General features: G+C 40.0%; 1 protein-coding gene across 4 annotated transcripts in view; it reads right to left on the reverse strand.

Annotated features, from left to right (window-relative positions):
* Window positions 1–38: 38 nt before the first annotated feature.
* The window catches only part of LOC108878928 (cyclin-dependent kinase-like 5), a 35,016-nt gene continuing 10,540 nt past the window's right edge, over window positions 39–24,514 (reverse strand). Inside the window, exons 4-19 of one of the 4 annotated variants that reach the window (XM_018669974.2) lie at window positions 16,381–16,426; window positions 16,099–16,235; window positions 15,876–15,996; window positions 15,160–15,219; window positions 13,502–13,592; window positions 13,182–13,371; window positions 10,868–10,948; window positions 9,829–9,995; window positions 7,738–8,782; window positions 7,204–7,305; window positions 6,687–6,792; window positions 5,340–5,463; window positions 4,971–5,076; window positions 4,604–4,726; window positions 3,172–3,339; window positions 39–3,072 (exon numbers count right to left, since the gene is read on the reverse strand). In XM_018669974.2, the coding sequence (XP_018525490.1) occupies window positions 2,716–3,072; window positions 3,172–3,339; window positions 4,604–4,726; window positions 4,971–5,076; window positions 5,340–5,463; window positions 6,687–6,792; window positions 7,204–7,305; window positions 7,738–8,782; window positions 9,829–9,995; window positions 10,868–10,948; window positions 13,182–13,371; window positions 13,502–13,592; window positions 15,160–15,219; window positions 15,876–15,996; window positions 16,099–16,235; window positions 16,381–16,426 (3,024 nt within the window). In that variant the 3' untranslated portion in view covers window positions 39–2,715. The remainder of the gene's footprint in view (window positions 3,073–3,171; window positions 3,340–4,603; window positions 4,727–4,970; window positions 5,077–5,339; window positions 5,464–6,686; window positions 6,793–7,203; window positions 7,306–7,737; window positions 8,783–9,828; window positions 9,996–10,867; window positions 10,949–13,181; window positions 13,372–13,501; window positions 13,593–15,159; window positions 15,220–15,875; window positions 15,997–16,098; window positions 16,236–16,380; window positions 16,427–24,514) is intronic. The other 3 variants (XM_051077224.1, XM_051077225.1, XM_051077226.1) reach the window with 3 other exon arrangements.

Below are 24,514 nucleotides of genomic sequence, written 5' to 3' on the forward strand. Positions count from 1 at the left end.
CAAAAAAGAGGAAAAAAGATTTTACAGGTCAAGAAGAGTCAAATCAAATGAACTTGTTTTATTTGAGATTTACTGTTACATATGTAAACATGAATATTCTAAAACTGTTAAGCATTCATTTGTGGGTTTACGTTCTCATGTAAATGCTCTGTCGAAAAAAAAAAGCTGATAAACACTGACTATGCTACTAATTTGTGTCTGTAATAAAAGCACAAACTTAATACTTGATTTCATTTAAACAGCTGATAAACATCTTCTGTTATAAATATTACCAAACAAGTAGTCACACATCAGTATTAATATAATACACGGTGCTCCTTCAGCAAAACAATAAACCAAAGAGAGAAATGTATTGTGTCAAGTATGGAGTGTGCACAGTCCTTACAGATGCACAACACGCAATACGATACGGCCATGTTTGGACTCAGTGTGTCACTGCGGGAGCTGGTGGCCCCCGTGTTTCAGTCCTCACACACTGTGCACATGATGAACATGAACTGAGGAAGAATTTACAGCGTCAGAGCAGTATATTGCTGAGCCACACAGTCTCTTCAAAGTGCAACAATAAAAAGTTTAAGATTTATTTTTGCCAAGCTACTTTCATGGCACTTTATCTCAGACAGAAAACAATGTTACAGTACAGAGCTTCTGCCCCCAGTGTGGTTCCACTTAAAGATTTCTTAAATGCTCGTCCCAAGTGTCTCAGTATGTGCAGCCAGTTAAAAATACACCAGCACAGTGATTCCAAACCAGGGGTACGTGTACTTCTGTAGTTACAAGGGGCTACATGGACAGACTATAGAGTTGCTGAACTCATTAGAAAAAACAGAAGAAATTTGATTTTAAAAAAATACTGTACGTCCACATACTGAGCCAGCAATAATACCTGAACAATAGTTATGTGTTTCAACTGAGAGTGAGTGTAAAGTACTGGATAAACAACTCAAACAAATGGATAACCAAATGTTAGTGATGAAAAATGGTGACAAGGCTCAAAGAAATGGATAGAAAGGTCAAATGTTTAGATATAAATATTGGAAAAAATGTAGAAATGGCTAAAAGTAATGGATAAACAATTGAAATGGTTAGCTATGAGTGACAGGTCAATAGTTGAAGTAGATAAAAGTCAGGGATAAATTGCTGAAACCTTCTGCCAGTCCAATTATGAATGTAAACTCGACCAAACTTACCTAAACACAGACAGTTCAAATGTATGAAAAACACCAGAATAATGTGCACTTTTCTATAATCAGTAGTGTTAAAGAGTACTTGGGATAATGTGACAGGGGTGTGGGGCTGAACATCAGACAAAAAAGGTTGGGAACCACTGCACTAGTTCACCCAGAATGGCTTTTGTATTCCTCTAACTGCTGTAAAAGTGACTTTGTAACAATAATTAGAAAACCCTACATTTTTTTAAATAATCCAGCAGTTAAACTTTATAGAAGATTTTGCATGTTTTTGCACATCTTTTAACTGATTATACAACTGAAACCACTTGGGGATAGCTTTTGTGAAATCTTTTAGTAAGAAATGAGCAACAAACAGACTTCCTTGAATCCTGGTAGTGAGGGAAGTTATCAGAGAAAATCACATTCCTTCAGTATTAACTTCAGATGTCCTTTGCCATTAACTGGATCCTTGAAAGCAGTGCAAGCTATCAAGGTTTTACTACTGTATGATTTGTCCATAAGGGTGCTTCATAACATATATAAATACACATTTCAGTAAATAGTGTTAGATTACATTAGTACCAAAAGGATTCTTGGTATTGTCTGCATAAGGAACAGTTATTATGTTTGTTCTGTTTGAAATCATTGAGGTGTAGCCATAGTTTTAATTGTATTATATTTGTTCATAGTATATATGAAAATGATGATTTTACATATTCTGTGCGTGAGAAGTCAGTGCCTAAATGTTAGTGCATGGTAATCTCTGTCAGGTAACAGTAAATGCAGTGCTTCATTATCTCCTACAGAGGGCGATGTAGGTTAGGATTTCTGTCAGTTTATGGCACCATAGTGTCTAAAATGGCTGCATTTCAAAAAGACATAAAAACCTAAATATCCTCAAATAGAACAAATAGATTTAAGCTTTTTAAGATTGTCAGTGCCAACTCAGAAAAACTGCACTACATCTATATTTTTAAGAACAAGACTGCTTTGACTTGTAGTTGCACATTTGAGCATCTGTAACCAGTACGACAGAGCACATCCAGAGGCGAGACAGCTCAGACCAAGAGTTACAGTCTTGGGTGAGATGAACACAAGTTACTGACGTTACTGATCTCTATTGTAACAACTGATAAAACTTTATTTGTTTAGAATGCCTTAGATAGTCTTAAGGAAATACTACGCAGTAAAATCTACTATATTTCTATATAGAAACAAAAATACTTACACTTAAAATCTACACTTTATCTATCCATTTATATATATTTAATTTGTAATATATTTACTTTATAATACAAATTATAATCAGAATTACATAAGTAATAATATAAAGTCTATCAAACATGGAAGCTTTAAAAAAAATTTAGACATAAAAAGGCTTTTGGCCTGTTTGCAAGCAGTGTTTAAAACTGAAGGTTTGGTATCTGTGTGTTAGTGTGTGTGTGTGTGTACAGCAGGTGTACTGTTAGCAAGGGAGGTGTAGGAGCAACAGACGGAAACAAAGTAGTCTGAGGTGGGAGTGAGAGCTGTGGGGTGATGACGATCACAGAGCCGTCTCTTTCAGGTCGTTGAGGTTTGGCATACGAGACCTGGAGGGGCGTCCAAAGCCATGCCCGTTCTGGCCTCCCTTGATCATTTGCTCCGGGTAGGGGTTGCCCTCTGGGCGGCCAAGGGCGGACGTATGCCAGCCGGACTCCATTTGTCCGGGAAGCGGGTAGGCTGTCTGTCGGCTCTTCAGCTGGGGCGTGCTGACCCCTGAGTGACCCCGACTTTCTGTGAAACCACCTTGAGCGGTGGCTGGATTAGGCAGTGGCTGGTAGCGCATATCAGAGGGCGTGGTCTGGTTGGAGGATGAGGATGAAAGGTGCAGGAGCTTGCGCAGTGACTTCAGTGGCTGACTCTGAAAAAGGCATGATACGTCACGTGAACACCATATTTAGATCAAACATTTCAAAAAAAGAAATCAAGAAAATCCTTTCATCGTTTCTCTGAGACTTACTGGAGAGTGTGAGTCGGACAGTTTCTCTGGGGGCCAGTCCTTGTCCCTGTCTCGGTCTCGCTCTTGGTCCCGGTCTCTGCTCTTGTCACGGGTCCTGTGGCGGCTGCTCTGGTGAGTCGAAGACCTGGAGGACTTCTGGATGACTGTATCCACCCCATCAGAAGGAACCTGTCAAACAGTGAATGTAAATATTATTGAACTTTAGCAAATGTACAGCTTCACACTTATGACCAAAGTACAGCAGGTCACACAATGTAAAGGACACAAGAAACACACAGAATGTGCTTAAACAACAAGAAACAGAGTCCTCAAAATGTACTTAAGACACATTTGTGTGTTTCGTGTTTTGCTTTACATGTGTTGATTTACCGCTGACAAAGTCTGACATTATTTTTGATAATAGGCCATTGCATTGTTTGATCTCAAGTGCAGTGAAGTCATAAAATTAAAAAAACATAACATGCATCTGGAGCCAGAAACCCTAAGCATTTGCTGATCTGAGGAAGAGAAGAGACAACTCCTCTTTTCTATGATTGATAAATGAAGCTTTCCATGAGAACCCATGAGATGTCTCAAAGGACTGGTGTTTTCAAACTATCACCTCTTCATGCAGCGAGCACTATTTTCCACCATCTCTGAGTCTGACTGCCTGATTCCTCCTGGCCAGATTGCGTTTATTTGTGCTCTGTCATCAGCAGTAACCCCCCTCTCAGAATGTGAACAAACTGTCACATATAAATAGAAATGAGAAGGGAGGAAAGAGTCTCAAACACCTGTTTCATGATGAACCGTTACTGCTACAGCGACAGCAGGCAGTTTAACATGTCAAAACGTGGATTCTTTTATATTTAGCAACTCTTTTGGTTCATCCTCCTTCTTGATCTATGCTCTATAATCAGGTCATGGGTTTAGATGTTGGTAAGCAGTAAAGCTTCATGTGAGTTTAAGCAGGCACACAGACTCCTAAAATCCCATGTGCTTTTAAACAAAGCCTGAGCACTCTCGTTCATCCTCAGCTCATAACCAGAGACATGCTGTTAGGGTTGAGGCTGAAATCAGTGGCAATTGATCAGAATCTGATGGACTGAACACAGCCAGATCCATAAAAGAGATGAATAGCACCGCTTTCATTATATTGAAAGTCACTTGCAATAGGTTATCTATTATTACAATATGCAAAAGAGGCACATTAATATTCATTAAGAGTTCTACTGATATTTCACCTGCCTCGATGGATCTGGCTGGTTTATGTTAGCAATTCATCATTACATGAATTAATCACAATGCATCATATAATTATCAAATAAAACTGCTGAAAACAAGCTTAAAGTGACACATTTAAACTGTGGTGATTAATGTTAATAATGCATGCGATGTTAGATGAGTGACGCTGAGTTGGTGGGTGAGTAGGATAGTGTAAAACAGCATGTACCATGGGAGAGGACAGTACAGGGAGGACTCTCACAGAGGAACTATGCTTTATGTTATTCTTTGGGCTAAACAGAGGGAAAAGACATTTCTTGATGACAGGAGGCCTTCCATCAGGGACTTCCATCTGTAATACAGAGGCACATGACCGGTGGCAGAGGGAATCATGAGCACATGACAGCAACAAGAAGACATGATTTTATATTACTGTAAAGGTGCTAATAAGGCAAAGTATCAAACATTTGAAAAGCAGAAGAAGAAATACAGTATGTAGACAGACAGCTTTACAAACAAGGTGCTGACATCAAAGGACATGTGCATGAAACGGTGCATCCAGACACGACTTACATCCTCAGAATCACTTGACTCACCATTTGAGATTTTTTCTTTTTCTTCTTTATTGCTCTGAAGAAACCCTGTTTCTCCTTTTCTTTGGATGGCTCAGAGGAGTTCAAGACCACAGTATCTGGGCCAGTCCTGAAAATAAAACAAAGTGTACTGAACATGATGTCCCAGCTAAAAATGAACATTATCTTTCAACTCCTAATAAGACCTGACAATTTCTGTTAATGCCACAACGTCATGTGACCAATGTAAAATCGAATGTACCAATAAACTTTTGTTTAACAGAGCAACAGACAATGAACAAATTGGTGTTGTCAGCGTCGCCTGTGTTGGACAAGAGAGTCTTTGGTAAAGAAAATAAACTATGTTCTTTTGTGGTTAGCATAAATAATTACCAAGGGTCAAAGGCTGGCTGACGTTTGGAGTGGTTTGTCATACTGCTGCCGTCCCCGGACAGGCCAGAGCCCCGGCTCTGACCCCTGCTATCATGAAAGGAGTTGTCTGGCCGTGGGGAAGGGACTGTTCAACAAACACAACAATTCATTCACCTTTTGATGTGCAGAGGAAAATACACAAATTGTGATTCTGTACAGGTCCATTACATTTTGCAGGCTATACTTAACTATCTTAAAACAATTTCAACAATTATATACATCATATCAGACAGGACTGTAGATTGTAACCCAAAAATGAAAGGTTTTGATAGATAGTATAAAGTGTAATATTTTCCAAATTAACACTAAGAAGAACTTTGTAAAGGACTGTGTTTTTTGTGGTCTCTGTGTAGCTAAGGGAAAAATAAAATTTTACAACAACATAACTTTTGTTCATTGTGTAGAATTCAAAGCTCCTGTGTAATATGAAAGTAAAGCAAGAAAAGAGAAAAGCCAAACTTTAGCACAGAAATGACAAAAACTGAAGAAATTTGAAGACAGTGTCTCTACTGCATTTGTCCCCCGGAGAGCACTGACAAGTGCACAACACTGACTGAAATATCTTGACAACTGTGGATTGGATTTTAATTACATTTTGCACAGACATTCCTGGTTCCCAGAGGATGAATCTTACTGACTTTGGTGATGCCTTGACATTTCCATTAATACCAGCGGGAGGTTGACAATTTTGGTTTTGAGTGAAATGATTCAGCAACTATTGAATGGAATGCTATTAAATTTGGTTCTGACATTTATGCTCACCAGAGGATGAACTGTAACGATGTCTGACTTTCAAACACTTGGATTTTACCTGTAAAACTAATGGCATTCCCATCATCCACATGTCAAACTAAATGGTGAATAAATGTCTACCTGTTAACACTGTCACTGTGAACATGTTAGAATTAAGCTCCAAACAATCATGTGCCTAAGTACAGCCTCACAGAGCCGCTAGCATGGTTAGCTATAGACTATTAATCTTGTTTAATAGGAAAAATGAAGAGATCCCTGTCAAAAATGTTTGGATTATCATGTGTTCATGTTAAAAAGGTGTGCTGACATATTGTAATCAAACCTTTTAAATCTCTCAAACATCAATACTGGCATTAGGCTCATTAGTCTGGGTTGGTATATGTTTTTTGGAAGATTCTGCAATCACTAAGAATTCTACACACACTGGCTGTAAGTAGAGTCTGACCAGTAGCCATAGAAGGTTTGTAAGAAATGATTTTCTCAATCTGAATGACAACTTGATCTCCACAGTGCAGTGAAAGAAAGACCCCATCAGCTATATATGACTAAACCAACCTCTGTAGAAGCTTCCCACCCTCCTAGGCATGGATTCACTGTAGATGTTGCGATTCTCTTTGGAGGAGCCCCCATCTTCTGTTTGCTGGTCATGATATAAGCCGACCTGAGTCACAACAGAATAACTAGTCACATAAAACCTCAGAGGCCAGCTGCTTTGCATGCCTCTCTATCTGAGCTGATATTTTTATTTACCTGAAAGAACAGAAAAAAGGGGAGGTGAATTGATTTACGAGTGGTCATTATAATAAAACAACATCTGTAGAGGCTATAAATGTATTCAAGAATCAAACTGAAATGTGCTGCGATGATAAGCTTGACTGTGCTATCGTAAGTAGTCACTTTAGAGGGAAGCAAAGCACACAGAGAAAATGAAGAGGCATCTGATGTGGAGAGAGAGAGAGAGAGAGAGAGAGAGAGAGAGAGAGCAGTTCATGACAGCAGTATCCACCCACATCCACACTCTCGGAAGACTGGATGTGGGTGGGGAATGGTGGGTGCAGGCAGAATGTCGGACCTCGCTTTTTTGCCGCTGTGTGTGAAAAGATGCAGTGTTGTCCCTTGTGGAGTCCCTTATTGGGGGTCTGCTGTGGGTGACCTCAGTGGGTGCCTGTTCGCTCTGTTAATGGAGACATGATGAAGCGTGAGGTGAGCTCAGCACTGCAGCACACACATACAAATACACATGTGTACACACTATATATACTATATGTGTGTATACAGTATATATAAATATACAGGTAACATGATTTACTGTATATCCTAACAGGAAAGCCACACTGTTAACACTTGCAACATTCATAGATGAAGCTGCAGGTATGGTAAGTTCTTTACAAACCTGGGAAACTGACTAACAAGATCTGGCTGAAAAGCTAAACACAGATCATGATATTTTCAGAAGCCACCAGAATAAATCCTGGCTGTATTGTTGTACAAACTGAGACTGAGGAAGAGTTATCCAACACAACCTGGTGTAGGCATTTGATATGATTAGATCCTGTAGGCTTAGGCTTTCCTTAAGAGAGGAGAGGTTTGATGTGGGCTGACTGACCCTGCTCATGTCGTCCTCTCTGGAGGAGCCCCCAGAGTGGCGAGGCAGTGTGCGGTGCTGAAGCTGTGGAGACAGGAGCTGGAGGCTGCTGGCTCTGGTAGGCATGCCCTGCCCCACCGCCAGCCCCTCGTCTGCCCCGTGCGTCCTCTGGTGGTCCCTCCGTACGTACATGGAGTGGCGGTGTGGCCGCTGCTGGGACGAGAAAGGGCTGGTGTATCCCTGACCGTAAGGCAGAGGGTCGTGTGGGGCAGACAGAGAGTGAGCGTGACTCCTTTCGACACCACTTTCCCCAGGGTCCAGGGCATCTGGTGACTTGGCCTCCTCTGAGGCCTTGTGGCGGGTGGAAGAGCGCCTATAAGAGGAGTCCAGAGTGTTGCTTTCTCTGTCCGAGCGCATGCTTCCGCGGCCAGCCGTGCCAGGTCCCAGTCTGTCAACTCGGCGGGCTGCTGGGCTGCTCGGAGCTGTGAGGTCAAGGCAGCTTGAAGGAAAATAGCGAGACGTAGGCTCATCGGCATACAGATGCACATCATTTAAGTTCCCCACGGACTTAGCATCACTCAGCGTGCCATAGCTCTTGGATAAGTTCAGATAGGCGAACTTGGAAGAGGATGGTGTGGAGCTGTGAGACTCCATGTAGCTGTGTCGACCGTGTTTCTCCCCTGATTGAAGCGTGTTGGTTTTCCCCTCCACAAAGGAATGGCGGTTCTGCTGTGAACGGAAGTTGGATTTGAGGTACTTGGCTCCAGGGCCGTCGGACACCTTGGACCCCAGGTTCATCTCAAAGTCACCCTTGCTCTTGGCCTCGCCAGGGCTGAGCAGGTGAGGCAGGTTGCTGCTGGCTAGGTCCATGCTGCAGGAGGTGGAGTGGTTAAAGATCTGCGGCTGGTAGTTCTTGGGATGCAGGGTGGGGCTGAGGTTGATCGCTGCAGACATGTTGCCGTTGAGAAAGCTGTCGTTGCTGGGGTGGAGTTCTTCATGCCGGGGTAGGCTGGAGCACTCTCTGCTGCTGGAGCGGTGGCTTCCTGAGCTCTTTCCCCCATGGCTCCTGAGAAAGAGAGGAGAGGTCAACATAAACATACTGTGCATCACACATTCAATTTTATGCAATATACTGAAGGCTACTGGGTATGATAATGTGGTAGGTGTTTTAAATCATACGTAAGTAATTGTATTTAGTGTGTGGATATGGTCATGTGTGGTGTTCAGGGATCAGTTTTAAGACCCTTCCTCTTCCTCATATATGTAAATTAAACCTACATTTGCTTGTGGGCTTTTTCTGTGCTGACGACTCCACTTTGTTCATGAATCCTAAATATGTCTTTGACATAGAAAACACACTAAGATAATGTCAAAATTGAGAATTGAGAACTGAAGAATTGAATCAAGTATATCAATCAATCAAGTCTTTCAAAGCAACAACAGGCCTGCTTACGGATATAAGTACGATAAGATGATATTTTATATCTTTAATTGCAGTAAAAGAACCCAGTTAAATTTAGAACTAATCACTAAAATGGTTAAATGTTATTAATATGGTTCAGAACATAGCAGCAGGTTATGTGTATAGATCAAATAACCACACACAGGACTATTTACAGGTGTTTGAGTGTACTACTATTAGTATTAGTAAACAATAAGAATTTGTATAATGACAAATGTTCTATCTACTGTAATTAAAAAAATGTGTATCATGTATATGATTTGGGACGGTCCAGGATCTCTGGAAACAGAATATTTCAACTTTTTGTGTTTTTATCCTGTGTCATGCTTCAATATTTTGCATAATACCATGTACTTTTATATGGTATTTATAGTTTGTTTTATTTTGTTTCATTTTTTGTTTCTGAATGTCCATTTTTCACATTGGATTCAATCAGTGTCTCAGTCCATCAAAGAAAGGGCAAGACATTCTACAAAAATGTCACTAGACAGTGACTGCTGCAGTTATAATGGTCCTCAGGGGTTTGTTGACTGAGAAAAAGAAAGTAGTCACATTTGCATAAGAAAAAGCACATGTATGTTATATCTGTGAACAACAGGGAGACACTGACGAGTTTTAACTAGTTACACTGTACGGTGCTCACTGCTGACCTGCTGGGGGTGGTGTTGTCTCCATGGTGAGGTTTTCTCTTGGAGGAGCGTACAGGTGTAGGTGTGGGTGGGCCAGGCCGCTCCACCAGTCGCAGGGTCTGGAAGGTGTGGTGGTTCAGGCTCTGCTCTGTGAGAAAGCGCTCCGTCGGGTTCAGCAGTAGCAGGTTCTAATGCACATACACACAGAGGGAGCCCGTGAGTTCTTGAGACACCCTGAAAATCCAGACTTTGCAAACAAACTGCAACACTCATGCTATTATGAGTCACTGCCATTATCTTAAAAGTCAGGCTACTGCCGTCTGCTTGCTGTCTTACAGTCACCAAACAAACCAAACAACAATATGAAATATGATTTATGACATTTGCTTTTTTCTTACTTGAGTAAATATGTTTAATAACCTGTCTCCATGGACTTTAATGAAAGCTGAATTCTGTGTGAATGCACTCAAATTAAACCTCTGAACTGTGCTGCAGCAGTTTTCATATAACAAAAATTTATAGTGATACCAACTTTCTCACTTTCTCAGGACAAAAACAGAACTAGGACAGTCAACTACTCTCAGTCATTAGCAATTAGCAAATACATTTTGTTCAATTAATGTCCAAACTCAACTCAAGAAAGGCTCATTAGTAATGAGATAGATGCCTGTGCTCGCTGAAGTCAGTCCTGAGATGACATTATGTTAGCAGTGAGTCATTATCTGCTGGGAAAAGCGCAAGTGCACAAGCACAGCCCACATTCTTGACATGAAGCTCCTGTTTACAGTGCAGACACAGCAATAACAGCAGTGCTGGAACCAGGATATGAGCTGAGAGATGCTGAAGCAGTGAAGAGGCATCATGAAGTCACGATGTAAACATGATGATAATGATGCAATTATCAGGTGTCTAGTTTATAAGAATTCTGTTTGTATGGTTACAGGAGCTCCTTCATGGATACTACATGAGCAGGGATAAACTTGTAACTGATTAAAAATAAAATTAAAAACATTTCCTCAGCAGAGCAGTTGCCAAATTTTGTCAGACCTGTGATCCTTACCTTCAGCAGGTCCAGCAGGCCTCCGCCAATGATTCCCAGGTATCTTCGCTCCAAGGTCTGGGGATGGTTCACAGCAGGGAACTGAAAGAAGAGAGGGTGGAAAATAGTACAGTCAGTAAAAAATGTAGCCAGAACAAAGTGATACATAATCAAATGATTACTTCTTTGTAGACTAACAACATCAGCCACCTGTACTGTGTGTAAAGTGGAGGAGTACGTGTAATCAACTTGCTTTTATCCCACATGAAGTAAAAGGATAACTCTGGGATTCTGAACTTTCTGATTAAACAAAATATTAACCATAATGTTGTCAGGAACCTGTAACAACAACCTGAATCTGTCAGTGGCAAAAACAAGCACCTTAGTACTTTAATGCGCACAGTTGCAGTTGCAAAAGCGTTTTCCTTTAGTTACCTGAACTTCATTATTACTTGTAGAACGAAACTAGTTCTGGACCTTCAAAAAACATCAGATCAGGTTAATGCTGTGTCCAGGTTTTTCCTCACTCTAAGTCCAGTAGGAACCTACAAATACTTCCTATCAGTTTGGTCAGTGCCTGGTTTTATGCTATTGTATGTTGTAGTAACAGCATTACTGTTAGGTACAGAATTAAAAAGCTGGGTCTACATTTGGTTTGGTTCCTGATTCATTAGAGACTGGTTTGGAGGAGAGAACAAAGACGATGGCTCAAACTTTAATTCAATTTGACCATCATCCCCTGTTTGGTGCTTTTAGAGATCTAAACTGTTGCGTTGATTTAGTGTCCTGGGATGTTCCACACAATGATTTTGAGGGTCTGTTGTGCCTACAGCTGTGAACCCTCTGAGTAACATATAACATGTTATGTAACATATTATGTTATGCTTGTCAGTTTTTCTGTTAGTTGTTTGTGTCACTACTGTTGCTGCAATATGGTTTTCACATGTTTCTGTAGTGTCCTGTCTGACTTGTGTATCTATTGTTATTTTTCACTGTGTATGGCGACAAAAGTACTTTTCCCTCTGGGAATTAAATTTAATCTAAATTTGCATTTAATATCATGTAAATATGATGACGCTCTTATAAAATATCTTATAAATGTCCAAAGAGAGTGTCCCTCAACAATTTTGTTTCTTCTGATCATACCCTGCAGATGCTACTACTAAAATAAAATTTAATAAAATAAAAAACTGCTCACTAAGAGCACTGTTGCATGTGTTTTCTATCCACTCTTCCTGTGTCAATCTTTCACTTTGATAGATTTTTTTCTTCTGACTATTGTGAAACCTGCTGTTTGCAAAAAAAAAAAAAAAAAACAACTCCAGAAGCTGTTCTTTTTGCATCACACATTCCCAAGTGTTACAGAAAGCACACCGTAGGTGGCCGATGTGATAAAATAACCATGAAACATCCTATGTTCACTCACAAGTGTGGTTTCTTGCTGGTCTGCCACTTTAATATTTTAACGACAACAGTTTGTATGCTTCCGTCAAAAACACTCTTCTCCTTTTTAGTGCTTGTCTCACGGTCCTCTCTGTTATTAAGAGAATTTGTTAAAGAGGGGCTTCAGTGTGAATGTCCACTCTGCAGTGAAGTGTCCAGGCAGGGTGACGCTCTCTTCTCATTTAAATGACAATGGGCAGAGAAATGTTGTGGAGAATAGAGGGTTTTTTTCTGTGAGCGAGTACTAACAATAGCAGGTGCTTGATGTTTACTGAAGAAACATCCCTGTCCAACATTTGCCTTTTAGTGGTGAGAGCATTTTACTGTAGAAAACAACCTGCATGTACATTTATGAACTGGATTTCAGACAAGAATTTAGGGTCCATGCCACCACCTATTAATGAAGTGTCCAAATTTTTAAAAATGCATCATTATCCAGCAGGGGCCTTATCAGTGAGCATTCACCAACAGGGATTCACAGAAGGGCAGTTTGCAAACTAATAATTATATCCTGAGGCGTGGGCAGGGAGGGAAAGGGAAGGACAGCCCAGGTCTGTTGTACCATCAGCCTGCCACAGAAGACTTATCACAGCCTTCCTTCACAGAGCATACAGGATACATGATACACGATGAGTCATTGTGATCCAATCAGTCACGGCACAGCAAACTCAGCCAGAAAAAAAAAGAAAAAAAGCAGAGAGTGCAGAGACATAGCAGGGAGAGAAAATAAATAAGGGAAGAAGAAAAAGAGAGAAGAGGAGGAGGCAGAAAGAGACAGCAAAGAGAGAAAAGATCAAGTGGAAGAAAAGGAAAGAAACAGAAATAAGAGCAACATGGAGGGATGGGTCAGTGAGGGTTGGAATAAAGAGTGTGACGTGCGGCCTGACGTTACCCGCAGCCCGTGGAAGCGAGGGTTGTTATAGAAGAGCTTCATCTGTTCTGGAGGCAGGGGTCCTAACACTTTCTGGATGGTAAAGAGCTGGTCAATCTCACTCTCTCCTGGGAACAGAGGCTGTCCATCACTCAGCTCTCCTAAGATGCAGCCCACTGACCACATGTCCACTGCCTTCCCGTAAGGAGCCCTGGGACCAGAGATTTAAGGGGTTGGTGATGTGGGCCAGGCATAAGAAGAGCTACTTAAATCATATGTCATTGTAGTAACTGCCTTCTCCCATTCACTGTGGGTTGCTGGATAAAAATGACCGGACGTACCCGAGCAGGAGCTCTGGAGAGCGGTACCATCTAGTGGCCACATACTCGGTGTAATTGGCATCAGTCCCCTCTGAGAGATTACGTGCAAAGCCTGGCAAGAGAAGACAGAGGAAGCAATATAGTATGATGAGGAGCCTTTGGATATGCTCTTCATGCTGAGACACCTAAAAATGATTTCAGCTGGGTACCTCTCTGGACAATCATTATGGTTCAAAGGTGTAAATTACAAAGTAGCTGAGTTAGGTCAAAGCTGCACTCGTGTATTATGAGTCATCTGGGAATACTGAGTCATATGAATTTTGGATATTGTTTAATACATCCACTCAAAAAAATGGAACAATTAAATTATGGAAAAAAATTAATTCATTTTAGTAGGCCTGAGGGATGACAAAAAAATTATAAATACATAAAACTGTCAATATATATTTACTTTTTTTTTAAAGAAGTGTTTTGTTCCTCCAACATTTTGGGAAATATACTTTCATTTTTTGAATTGTCGTTAAGTTAAGTATGAAGTTAGGGTAGTTTAGGTAGCATCAAGAAAGACAGCAAACAGCTAGCCTGGCTCTGTCCAAAGCTAAAAAAAATGTCCTCTAAACCTCTAAACCTCACCAAGTAACATATTATATCTTGTTCATTTAGACCATACAAAAATGAAGCGCAAAAAAATCATAGGTCTCACATTCAACTTTTCAAAAAACCAAGATATGATAAGTTGTTTAGTAAGCTTTACTAAGTAGAAAGATGTTTTTTCTTTTGGACAGAGCCAGGCTAGCTGTTTTCCCCATGTTTTTAGTCTTTGTGCTAAGCTAAGCTAACCACCTTCTACCTGTCTTTACATAGTTAGCGCACAGAGAAGAGTGATGCCAAACATATTATCTACTCTCAGCAGAAAAGCAAATAAGCATACCTCCCAAATGTCAAAGTATTTCCTTAAAAACACTGCTAACCAAACTCCCTGTAACATGAATGACCAAAATCCCAGGAGTAAGCAGACAAAGCTAAGCAACTCCAGGAACATTTGCTGTCTTTTTTTTTTTTTACATTTCTGCAATGATTAATGTGTGATGGAAAGGTAAAATGTGTGAGTCTGAAGTACACTGATGCTAACAGCTGTTAGCATGAGTTTTACATTTCCACTTTGGGCATTTCTAAAAGTTTCTTGCACCGACGTTTAAAATGAAAACAACAGACAATGACAATAAATGTGCAGTAAGACACAGTCCCAAATGTAAACCTTCACAGCGGAGTCTGTTTGGCCTGTGTCTGTTCACTCGATGCCTTTGGCTGACACAGAGCAAACAGCAGGTCTTCAGTCTCTCACTCCAGATTGCCTACATGATGCTAGCTATGCCATGTTTTCCATTTCCCCCCGTTTTGTTGTGGCGCTACCAGATTGAATCAAAGCATGATTAGCGTCTTGTTTTCCAACACGTTTCATTAATAGAGATGAGAGAAGAATGCACAGCAGCAGCCTGAGAGTCAGGAGAGAGGGCTGCACATGGAGCTTTAGATGACCAGATGAAGCCTGCCTGCTGCACTCCTGAAGCAGGGGTTTCAGCCAAATATAGTTTCTGTGGAAAATATTCCTTCTACATCACAGCTTTGACTGTTTGGCCACCTTTCTTTCAGTGAGAGTATTTAATAGAGGTGCTCACCGAAGTCGCATAACTTGAGGACGTCATCAGAGCTGATGAGAAGATTTTCTGGCTTTATGTCTGTGGAGGGAGAACACAGATGGGGGGTAAGACGACACATAACCCTGTGAGGGGCATCATCATTACATCATCAAAAAAAGACTGAATAAGTGCATTATATTTTGTCATTAAAAAACAGCAAATAAAGAATCAGAAAAATCTAATTCTATCAGTGAAAATTCACAGATTGTAAAGATAAACCATGATTTATACATCAAATCCCTCGATAATACTGTCATACTGGAGTATGAGTCCCTGGGTATACCACAGGCCATTTGGATGCCTGCTCTGTTGCTCTCAGTGTGCCAAAAGCTCACATGGGCCATCTGGTTTCCTGCTCTGTTGCTACTGATTCGCCAGAAACTCACGTCTTGTGAACAATAGAGTGGTTGGTTACAACACATTAGAAAACCTTTAAAGCCACTGTTTCAAGTGAACAGACTCATATAGTTCTATTTTACAAAATTTTGCAAAAGATGCAGCAAATGTACAGAATTGGTTCGAGGTGTTTTGAAAATTGTAAGCACAGATGGTACCCAGTGAACAGTAGTAAATGCTGCGGTCTGTGGACATTGCATGAGCCTCTTCCTGCTTAGAGCGTCTCTTCTCAGCCTCACTAACATTGTCTCCTTTTAGCTGTTTTTATCAAGCGCCCTTCTAAAAAAGAGAAACTTTACCCCGGTGAACAATGTCGTGCTTGTGGCACCAGTGGATTGCTTTGATTAACTGGTAGATGTAGCTGCGCGCTTTCTCAGTCGGCACACCGTTTGGTAACTCCTCAAGCAGTTCAAGCATGTTCTAAATGAGAGAAAAATAATTTAAAAATCAAGACCACCACACAAGAAAAAAAAAAATCAGTGTAGACATAATCAAGGTGTGGGGTCTGTAGAAGGAGCTTACCTTCTCCACATACTCAAAGACAAGATACAGCTTTCCTCTCCTGCGGAAGGCCTCTTTCAACTCAACAATATTCTCTTGCTTGAGGGTGCGGAGCATTTTAAGCTCCCGTAGTGTCGTTTCTTTAACCTCCTCATTTTCTGCATGGAGGTGAGACAGAAGGGGAAATCAGGACTACACTGGTAGGATGCACTCCAACAGAGATAAAGGATGATGAGTTGTTTGACAATAAAAAAAACATGGATGTCATCTGATGACGTTGATCAGAGCAGAGAGCCCTCTCACCTTCACTGTCCTTGAATTTCTTAATGGCCACAATTTCATTGGTCTCCTGCAATGAAAGGAGAGAGAAATCAATTCTTCTTTTCATTGCTCCTGTCGATACATCATAACAGTGGGAAACACAGCAGTGCAGATGACTGCCAACAGATACAACAGTGTACTAGTTAAAATAAGTAGACAGCACAGATTTGCATTTGACTGTATGGGCTTTGGCTAAAAAGACCTGCAGTAAATTATTGTATCCTTAAATTCAAACATATTTTGAAGTCCAAATATACCATCATCATCACGCAATAAAATACCTTACAAATGAACATTTCCATTAGTAGTGGTATTAACAGTTTCATCTTGATCAGTGGTTCCAAACGATTCTTTTAAAATATTAAAAAGTTTCTTATTTTTTTGTCAAATGAAACAGTCTGATGTAGAGTGGATATGTTGCTTGCATTTAAACAATTATTTTAACAATTAATTCATAATTGAAGTAATTTTTTGAGCAAAAATGCCAAAAGTAGTAGAGGTTCCCACATGTGAGAGTTAACTTTCCTTGATCTCGTATTATGGTAAATTGAATTTTTGGACAATGGGTTGAGTCATCAGAAAAGTTATCTTCAGTCTGGAAAACCGGGAATACACTGTTTTCTGATGGTTTATAGACCAAATGATGAATGGCTTAAGTGAATAAGCAGCAGATTAATCGATAAATTATAGTTAGTTGCAGCCCTCAACTGAGGGATATATCCCATTACATAGACATGCACCCTGTGGGAAGTGTAAGCAGATGCTGCTTACTGACTACCAGCTCACAAACATAAAAGTTTGGGTACCACTAATCTAACTGAATGATTCACTGGTGAAATGTAGTGTATATAGGACCAGTGCACCCGGAGAAGTAGATGCCTCATGAAAAACAATCTGTGTCACTTGGTTACAGGTATGAGTGAATAATCAAATGTAAACGGAGCAAACAATGAAATTCAAAAATAATCACCACTGATTCACTATTTCCCTCAGACGCTACTTACCATCCCTCTATGAAGTTGTCTGTAAGAGACGCCCCACCACTAGCCCCATTTCTCGACATGTCCTAGTTAGGCCTGGTATTTCTGCCTATGGCTCAGAGCTGTGCTCCAGTTTCCCCCCGTCAGAAAGCCAGAGGCAGCATCGCACCGCTCCAACATGGATCACAGTGAACAGTGAGCCCTCCTCCCAGAATGGAGAAATGTAAGATGACTCACAGCAGGGTCAGCTTCATGAGCATCACTGTACTGTGCATATGCAACATGAAGTGAGTGAAGGGACATGATGCACAGCAGGGTGTAGATTAAATAACCTATTTAATGCAGGCTACGTCTAAATCTTGTTCACTAATAGAGGAAATAAAGCCAGATAAGCATCAGGAGCCTTAAAAATCATAGGCTTTTCTGTACATGAAGCATTAGGAAGGAAGAGGGTCATAATATCATCCCTGTCATATCTGCATATGATGAGCAATATTTGAGAAGGGACAATGATCACTGCAACTACATATACAGCATTAATAAAAGAGGTCAAACGGTAATTTTAGCTGAGAGCAAGTAAATTTTCATTTCATAATAAATCCATGTTAGTGTTCTGAGACAATTCTTAAAATGAATTATTACCAACTTACATACATACACAGGTGACTGGTAGATACTGAAGCTTTCAGAAAAATATCTACTTTCTTGATTACAACTTGGATGTTAGTGTGAATGAAATTTATAAGTAGCAAAATGGTAATTACCATAACTTTCAAAGGACTTGAATGCAGCATAGATGCAGTGCCTTGTTTGTGCAGATTAAACAAAGTAGATATAATGTGTTAATTAGTGAGATTTAGAGGTGCCAACCTGGCTGTTTCCACCTGTTTCCAGTCCTTGTGCTTAACTAAGCTAACCACCTGTTAGCTGTCGGTTCATATTTAGCATACAGGCATGAACCTTCTCATCTAACTCTCAGCAAGAAAGCAAACTCATCTACTTCCAAAAATGCTGAATTATTTCTTTAACGTGCAGTTTTTCTACTTTCCGTTGCTGTAAAAATACTGGTTTTACAACAAAAATATCTACACCAGAAACACATTATGGTCTCAGCAGCTCCTACTTGTGCACACTAACACAATAAACTTTAACTAAAAGGGAATTAAGCTTGAAACAATGTGGTGGGGGGTTATTTCAAAGACTAAGATGTCTTGAATCATCTCACTTGGTTGTTGCTGCTCGCTTGTCTGACCCAGGTTCCACCCAGGTTCACCCACCCATTTGCCAAAAAGCAGTATACCTACATTCAGGCTTCAAAACATCCCTTCAGAAACCACTTGTTGATATCACAGATACTACAAAATTTTATTCTGCAGTCTATGAAGGGGACACAGCAACACGTTGGTAAACACACACTTATCACAGCAGAAGGTGGAGAAAATGAACAAGGTTCACTTCACTGCTGCCAAAAGCAATGATTTGCTCTTAAGAGTTGTGGAGGGCTAAAAAGTGAGTCCGCACAAAGTGAGCACTCCCATCATCACCACCTCCGCAGAAAAACACCAAAACTACCCAACTCGAGACTTTAAAACTTCAGAGACCCAAAGTAACCTGCTTCTTTGCTCCAATTCGCAGCACATTACATCAGTCATTTAAGTCAGTTCAGGTTATTTCTGCTTCAAGTACAAACAGTAGAAAGTACTGCATTCAAAATGATCTCATACAGTATAAAACCAATAATACAGCACTTGTGTTCATACTGATCTCTCATTTGTTCAGTTAAATAAGTTTGCAGTTTCAGTGTGCATGTTCATGTCGGGGGGATCAGTGAAGCACACCAGCTGCTCTGAACCTTTTTGGTAACATTGTATTTTAAGCTCTTTAGGAATTCCCATGTGGTGATGGACTGCAAGGTTCATTTATGTGGGAGAGAAACCAAGCTGGGAAAATTATTATTTACTATGAGCATGCTGTCCCTTCTCCCACGACCTGAATAGCAAAGATTAAGCAGTTGGGCCAAACAAGACCACCTATTAGATACCTCTAAAGTCAGCCACCTTAACATACAGTGTCTACATCTAAAACAGCAGGATTAAGAAGTAAGTAACTGATACAAAACTAATAGCACATATAAAAATCCAGTGTCTATTACATGTAATTTTACATGTAAACTGCCATTAAGTTCAAAAATAATTCTGCTACACACTGTATTAGCTCATGTAAACAGTTATTCAGCACTGCTCTGTCTGTGTTGAAACTTACATTTATGTTGCATTTCTGGCCACAACCTAATCAGTAAAGCCACTGCAGGTATTTTCCCTTTGAAAACATCTGGAGAACATCTCCTGTGATATCAATTAAAATGTGATTAAATCTTAAACTGCAGGATTATTTATGAAAATAATATATACTATACTATTATAACTATTATGAAAGACACCAAATGAATAACAAACTTATTCATTGTTCATGTTGTTGGCTTAACCAGTCATCTCCTGTGTCTCCCAAGGCACAATTAGTCAGTGGAGGATGCAGTCATAGCTGTGCTGTGTAACATTCTTCATGCATCATGCTGTCACATTTTTCATCCGGTTTGAAGTGTGTGCTGCCAAACTTGTGGCAAACTACAACACTGAACCCAGCATTAGGGGCATTGATTTGGTGTCAGAGAATCTTGCTGCTGCACGGAGCATAACGTTATCAGCTTAATAATGCCAAAATCTGATGTTATGTCTCTATTCAAACTGTCCAAACAAGGAGATTAAACATCAGCTGCTTGGCTGTGAAACGGTGAAAACAGCTGGGTGGATCTAGAGTGCTAAGCCAAAAAAAGATCCACTTGGTAACAAGTACGTTACCTTAAACAAAACACAAAAAAGGAACTGCAAATGTTCTAATTCTGTTGCAATTCAAAAACTTTTCCTTGGCACCAACAGTATATGAATGTTTCTAACTGTGCTATGTGATGCTGATGTTTTTATTTATCCTTCATATTGTGCTGATGCTACATACTATATTTTTCTTAGGTCAATGCAGAACCTCATATAAGCCACAAAGAGAATAGTAATGACTCTGACCAACTAGGCCTGCTGCAGCACGTCATCTGTGGCCTACAAAGCCATCGTCAGTGCATTCCTCCATCCATTCATGTTAGTCTTTATGCAGCATAATCCCAACTGGTGACATCAGTCCTATAGGGTTGTTTATAGAAGCATGGACCTGATTCACCTTGACAAGTGACAACCAGAGATAGAAATCAGCAATAAACATACAGAATCTGATAACTACTAGGGTAAGAGCAAAAACCTTATTGCCAAACGCTGTCAGGTTCCAGGTGCAATTTCTCCTTTTGTACAAGGGGGAATGAGGATGGTCAATCAGAACAGATTTGAGAACAGCTGAAAGTGAATGAATATCTAGGCCAAACTGCACAGCGATGAGTCAACTGAGGGATGCAGCATTATAATGTAGTGCTTTAGAGCCATTGTTAGTAACTGGAAAGAACTTTGGGGAAAAGACATCCAGTATGTGAGACTCCAGTCACAAAGGATACATCAACAGGTGGGCTGGGTCTGACAGTCAGTCTGCCTTCAACAATGCTTCAAAATTAGACTCGAAATAGCCTCCATATATCAGGGGACAATGACAACTTTAACATTCAGACAGGAAACGTGTGTCCCCTCTTACATCTTTCTATCTCTCGCTCTCTGGCTCCTGATAGGACCACATAGATAAGTGCGCCACTCAAGGTGACCCATTTAATGCTAGATGTGAAAGTCCTTTTTTCCTCTCATGTCCCAGTTTCTGTTCACTGCTTGCAAAAATAACTGTTCCCTTCAAAGGGTACGGATAGACTTTTTTCCCTCCACTAAATAAATCTAGATGTTACTGACAGCCACTCAGTTTATTTAGGAGGAATAATATTTAAGCTGAATGCATCAATTCTATTATCTGTGGAAAAAGCGCCATCAGTTACGTAACCTTAAAAAAATGAAGCTGAAGCAATGCTGAAATAAAAGATAATCCAAAAAAAAGGAACATTTATGATCAAGATAGGACAAACAACAGATGACTGCAGAACGGTGGTGACTCACTTGATGCTGCATGGCAGCTCCTAAAACAGTGATGGGCTTAATAGATCTGGTCAATACACTAATTACTCATTTTTGGATCATTGTACAGTATCTCCATTTAACAACTCAAACGCAAACATAAAATAATCGTTTTACCAACATCAACTCCTGTTTGTGGTTGTAGAGGTGTTAATTACATCAGTTCTTCCACATGCTGCTGAGATCAGTTAGTCATGTTATTACGATTAAAGTGAGACTGTGTAATTTTTGTAGAAAAAACAGACACATTCCTCTTCATAAAAATGAAAACTTAAATTGCTACACAACACAAAGAAATCCTTGCTTAGTTCAGTACACTGAGAGGTTTTGCTGCCACCGTCTTAACTGGTCTAGTATGACCAGTAGCTATCGGCTTATGTTTGCTAATTTTATATAGAGTAGATATTAGTGGTAATTAGTAGTAGTAATTGACATCACTGACTCAGGGCGGTTAAGTTTGAGTCTCTTTCTGTTACACTATATACTAATAAATTCAAGGAATAGTTTGGCATTTTGAGAAATATGCTTATTTGCTAAGAAGATTGATGCCCTTCTCATAGCTATAAGCTGAATAAGCAACTGCAAGCCAATTAGCTTAGCTTTGCACAAAGACTAGAAATACAGTGAAAGAGCTAGCCTGGTTCTGCTGGGATGAGTTGCCAGGCAAACAAAGTAGACTCCAGGAAGTTAGTGCTCCCAGCCAAACAATAGTTTGGCACATACCCGACCAAGAAGACAGCAAATCTTTGTTTTTATTTGTTTCAAAACATGTTAATTAGTGAGCTTTAGATCACATAGGGAAATCTTGCAGACATCTTTGGACAGGCCTGCTGTTTTCCCCCACTTCCAGCCTTTGTGCTTAGCTAAGCACAGCAGCTACTTCTCGTGGTAGCCTCATATTTACCAAAACTCTTCTTTAAAAACTAGTGCTCTTGAAAAGTTTCACTATAGAAGCATCAAGGTACTGCTACAACATAGAGTAAGTTAGTTGAGCTAGCTGTAAGCTAGTTAGTTAATGCTGTAGGTGAACAAAGATTTTCTTTTGATTCCAATATCTGTGGTGGATGTGGTGGTCCCAGGCTATATGACCTCATTAAAAATGTGGACATGTGTTCCCAACTTTGAGATATTCATAGTAGGCAAATGAACTGAACAGGGTGAAGATGTTTGACTTGTGTTTACTATGAGTTTACCATAGCCAGCAGTAACTAATAGTTAGGAGACAGAGGCCGAAATGGAAGAAACAAAAAATGAGAGGGAAGAGATAGTTTTCTGTTTCTTTATCATCTCATTAAATGTGGATTAACTCATTAAAAGATAATTTCTCAGATCCTTTATTTGAAAGTTTAAAGTCAGAGATGGAGATATTTTGGTGAGTAATTGACTCTTTAATACAAGCCAGAGAGCAGATAGATGTAACCCTGCTAAAGCACAAATTTGATTAAAATTTTGTGTGTGTGCACTATTCATCGACTTGATTAGAGCAGTAGCACCCACAATTCCATGCTAGCTGGCAGATACATCATGTGCTTAAGGCTGAGAATGATACACCATGAGAGGAAAGTGCAGAAACATTACTGCCATTTGATCTTAACACCAAAATGCTTTAAAACACCAATAAGGTGGTGTTTGGTCTGTTAACAGGCCATGATATATTCACATTACCTGTATCATTCTAAAAAATATCACTGGTTGGATTGTACATACTGCCTCACCATTGGATGAACAACAAGAATGGCTTCATGTTGGCATCTGCCTCTGGCCCTCAGGGTTTCTGTGAACCTGAACCATGCCAGGAAAATACAACCCCACACCATACTGGAGCTGCCAGGAGCCTTCACCATAAGAAGCAGGCTCTGTGCCTGTAGACTCCTTTTGGCATGTGCCACATATGTTCCTGTTCACTTGCTAATAATAGGATGACTCATGTGATCATGTGATGCTTTTCACTGCTCAGTATAGCACTTGCTGTGTTCTTTGCTCTCAACTCACAAAATTGCTTGTTTATGTTTAATAGTGAGATTGATTGTGCAGTGTAGCCTGTGCACAGTGTGTTTTTTTTTTTTTATAAACTGTTCATAATGAAAGTGCTTACACATTGTGTGAGTGAAAGTGCTTTACTTGCTTACTTAGCTGACTGTTTCTGTGAAGTAATGGATGGACATCCCTGTCAAGAGTCATTTGTATCTACATCTCACCCTTAGATTTTCATGCCAACATCACATTAGTGTCAGGTTCTTAAGGAACATTAGGTTCAGCTGCCTTCCTGATCCTTTGCCAATCGGCTTAGCCTTACCTTACCTAATATTAACAGTTACTTTAAATGTACCACTGTATTGCATCAGTTTCAACACCAGATTTTAATGTGCAAAACACTTAAGTCGCTTAATTCATACCTTTAAAGACAAAATGGTGCACTTGCATATGAAGTGTTAACTCAGATGCTTATATAGACAATGCAATAAGCTAAGTGCATAATATCACAAGGAATCCTAACTCTCCATCATTTCAAATACATTTGTATAGGTTATAAGCCTTTCTGTGGTTGATATTTACATAAACTAAATGCAAAAAAATGCAATGTGCATTTACACGATACATCACTTCATGTCATTTTGACAGTGTTTTGCGAATTCAAATGCCATTGTGAGTATTAAGGAAGAGCAACTGTAAACTGTTATAAAATATAATATGAATGTATGAGTATGTTATCTGGACACTAACATGCTCACAGTCATGCTCTTTTACACCTGCTGTTTCTACACTTTCTCATCAGAATTCTGTCAACACCATAATGGGATTATTTTCATATGTGCAGTATGCCGAGCAGGCAATTAGGTAAGGAGGTAACAAGCACATAGACTGACAACAAAAACAAACATGGCATGTGTGCGTATACCAAAAGCGATGTTAGTGTACAGGCTGTGCTTAATTTTTCTTTTAATATGGAAAACATGGAACAGAACCATCTTTTCTGATTTCTTATATAGAAGACAACTCCTCAAGCACACCTGCTTTGCGACC

Source organism: Lates calcarifer, linkage group LG17 (assembly GCF_001640805.2).
Source record: "Lates calcarifer isolate ASB-BC8 linkage group LG17, TLL_Latcal_v3, whole genome shotgun sequence".
Classification (NCBI taxonomy): domain Eukaryota; kingdom Metazoa; phylum Chordata; class Actinopteri; family Centropomidae; genus Lates; species Lates calcarifer.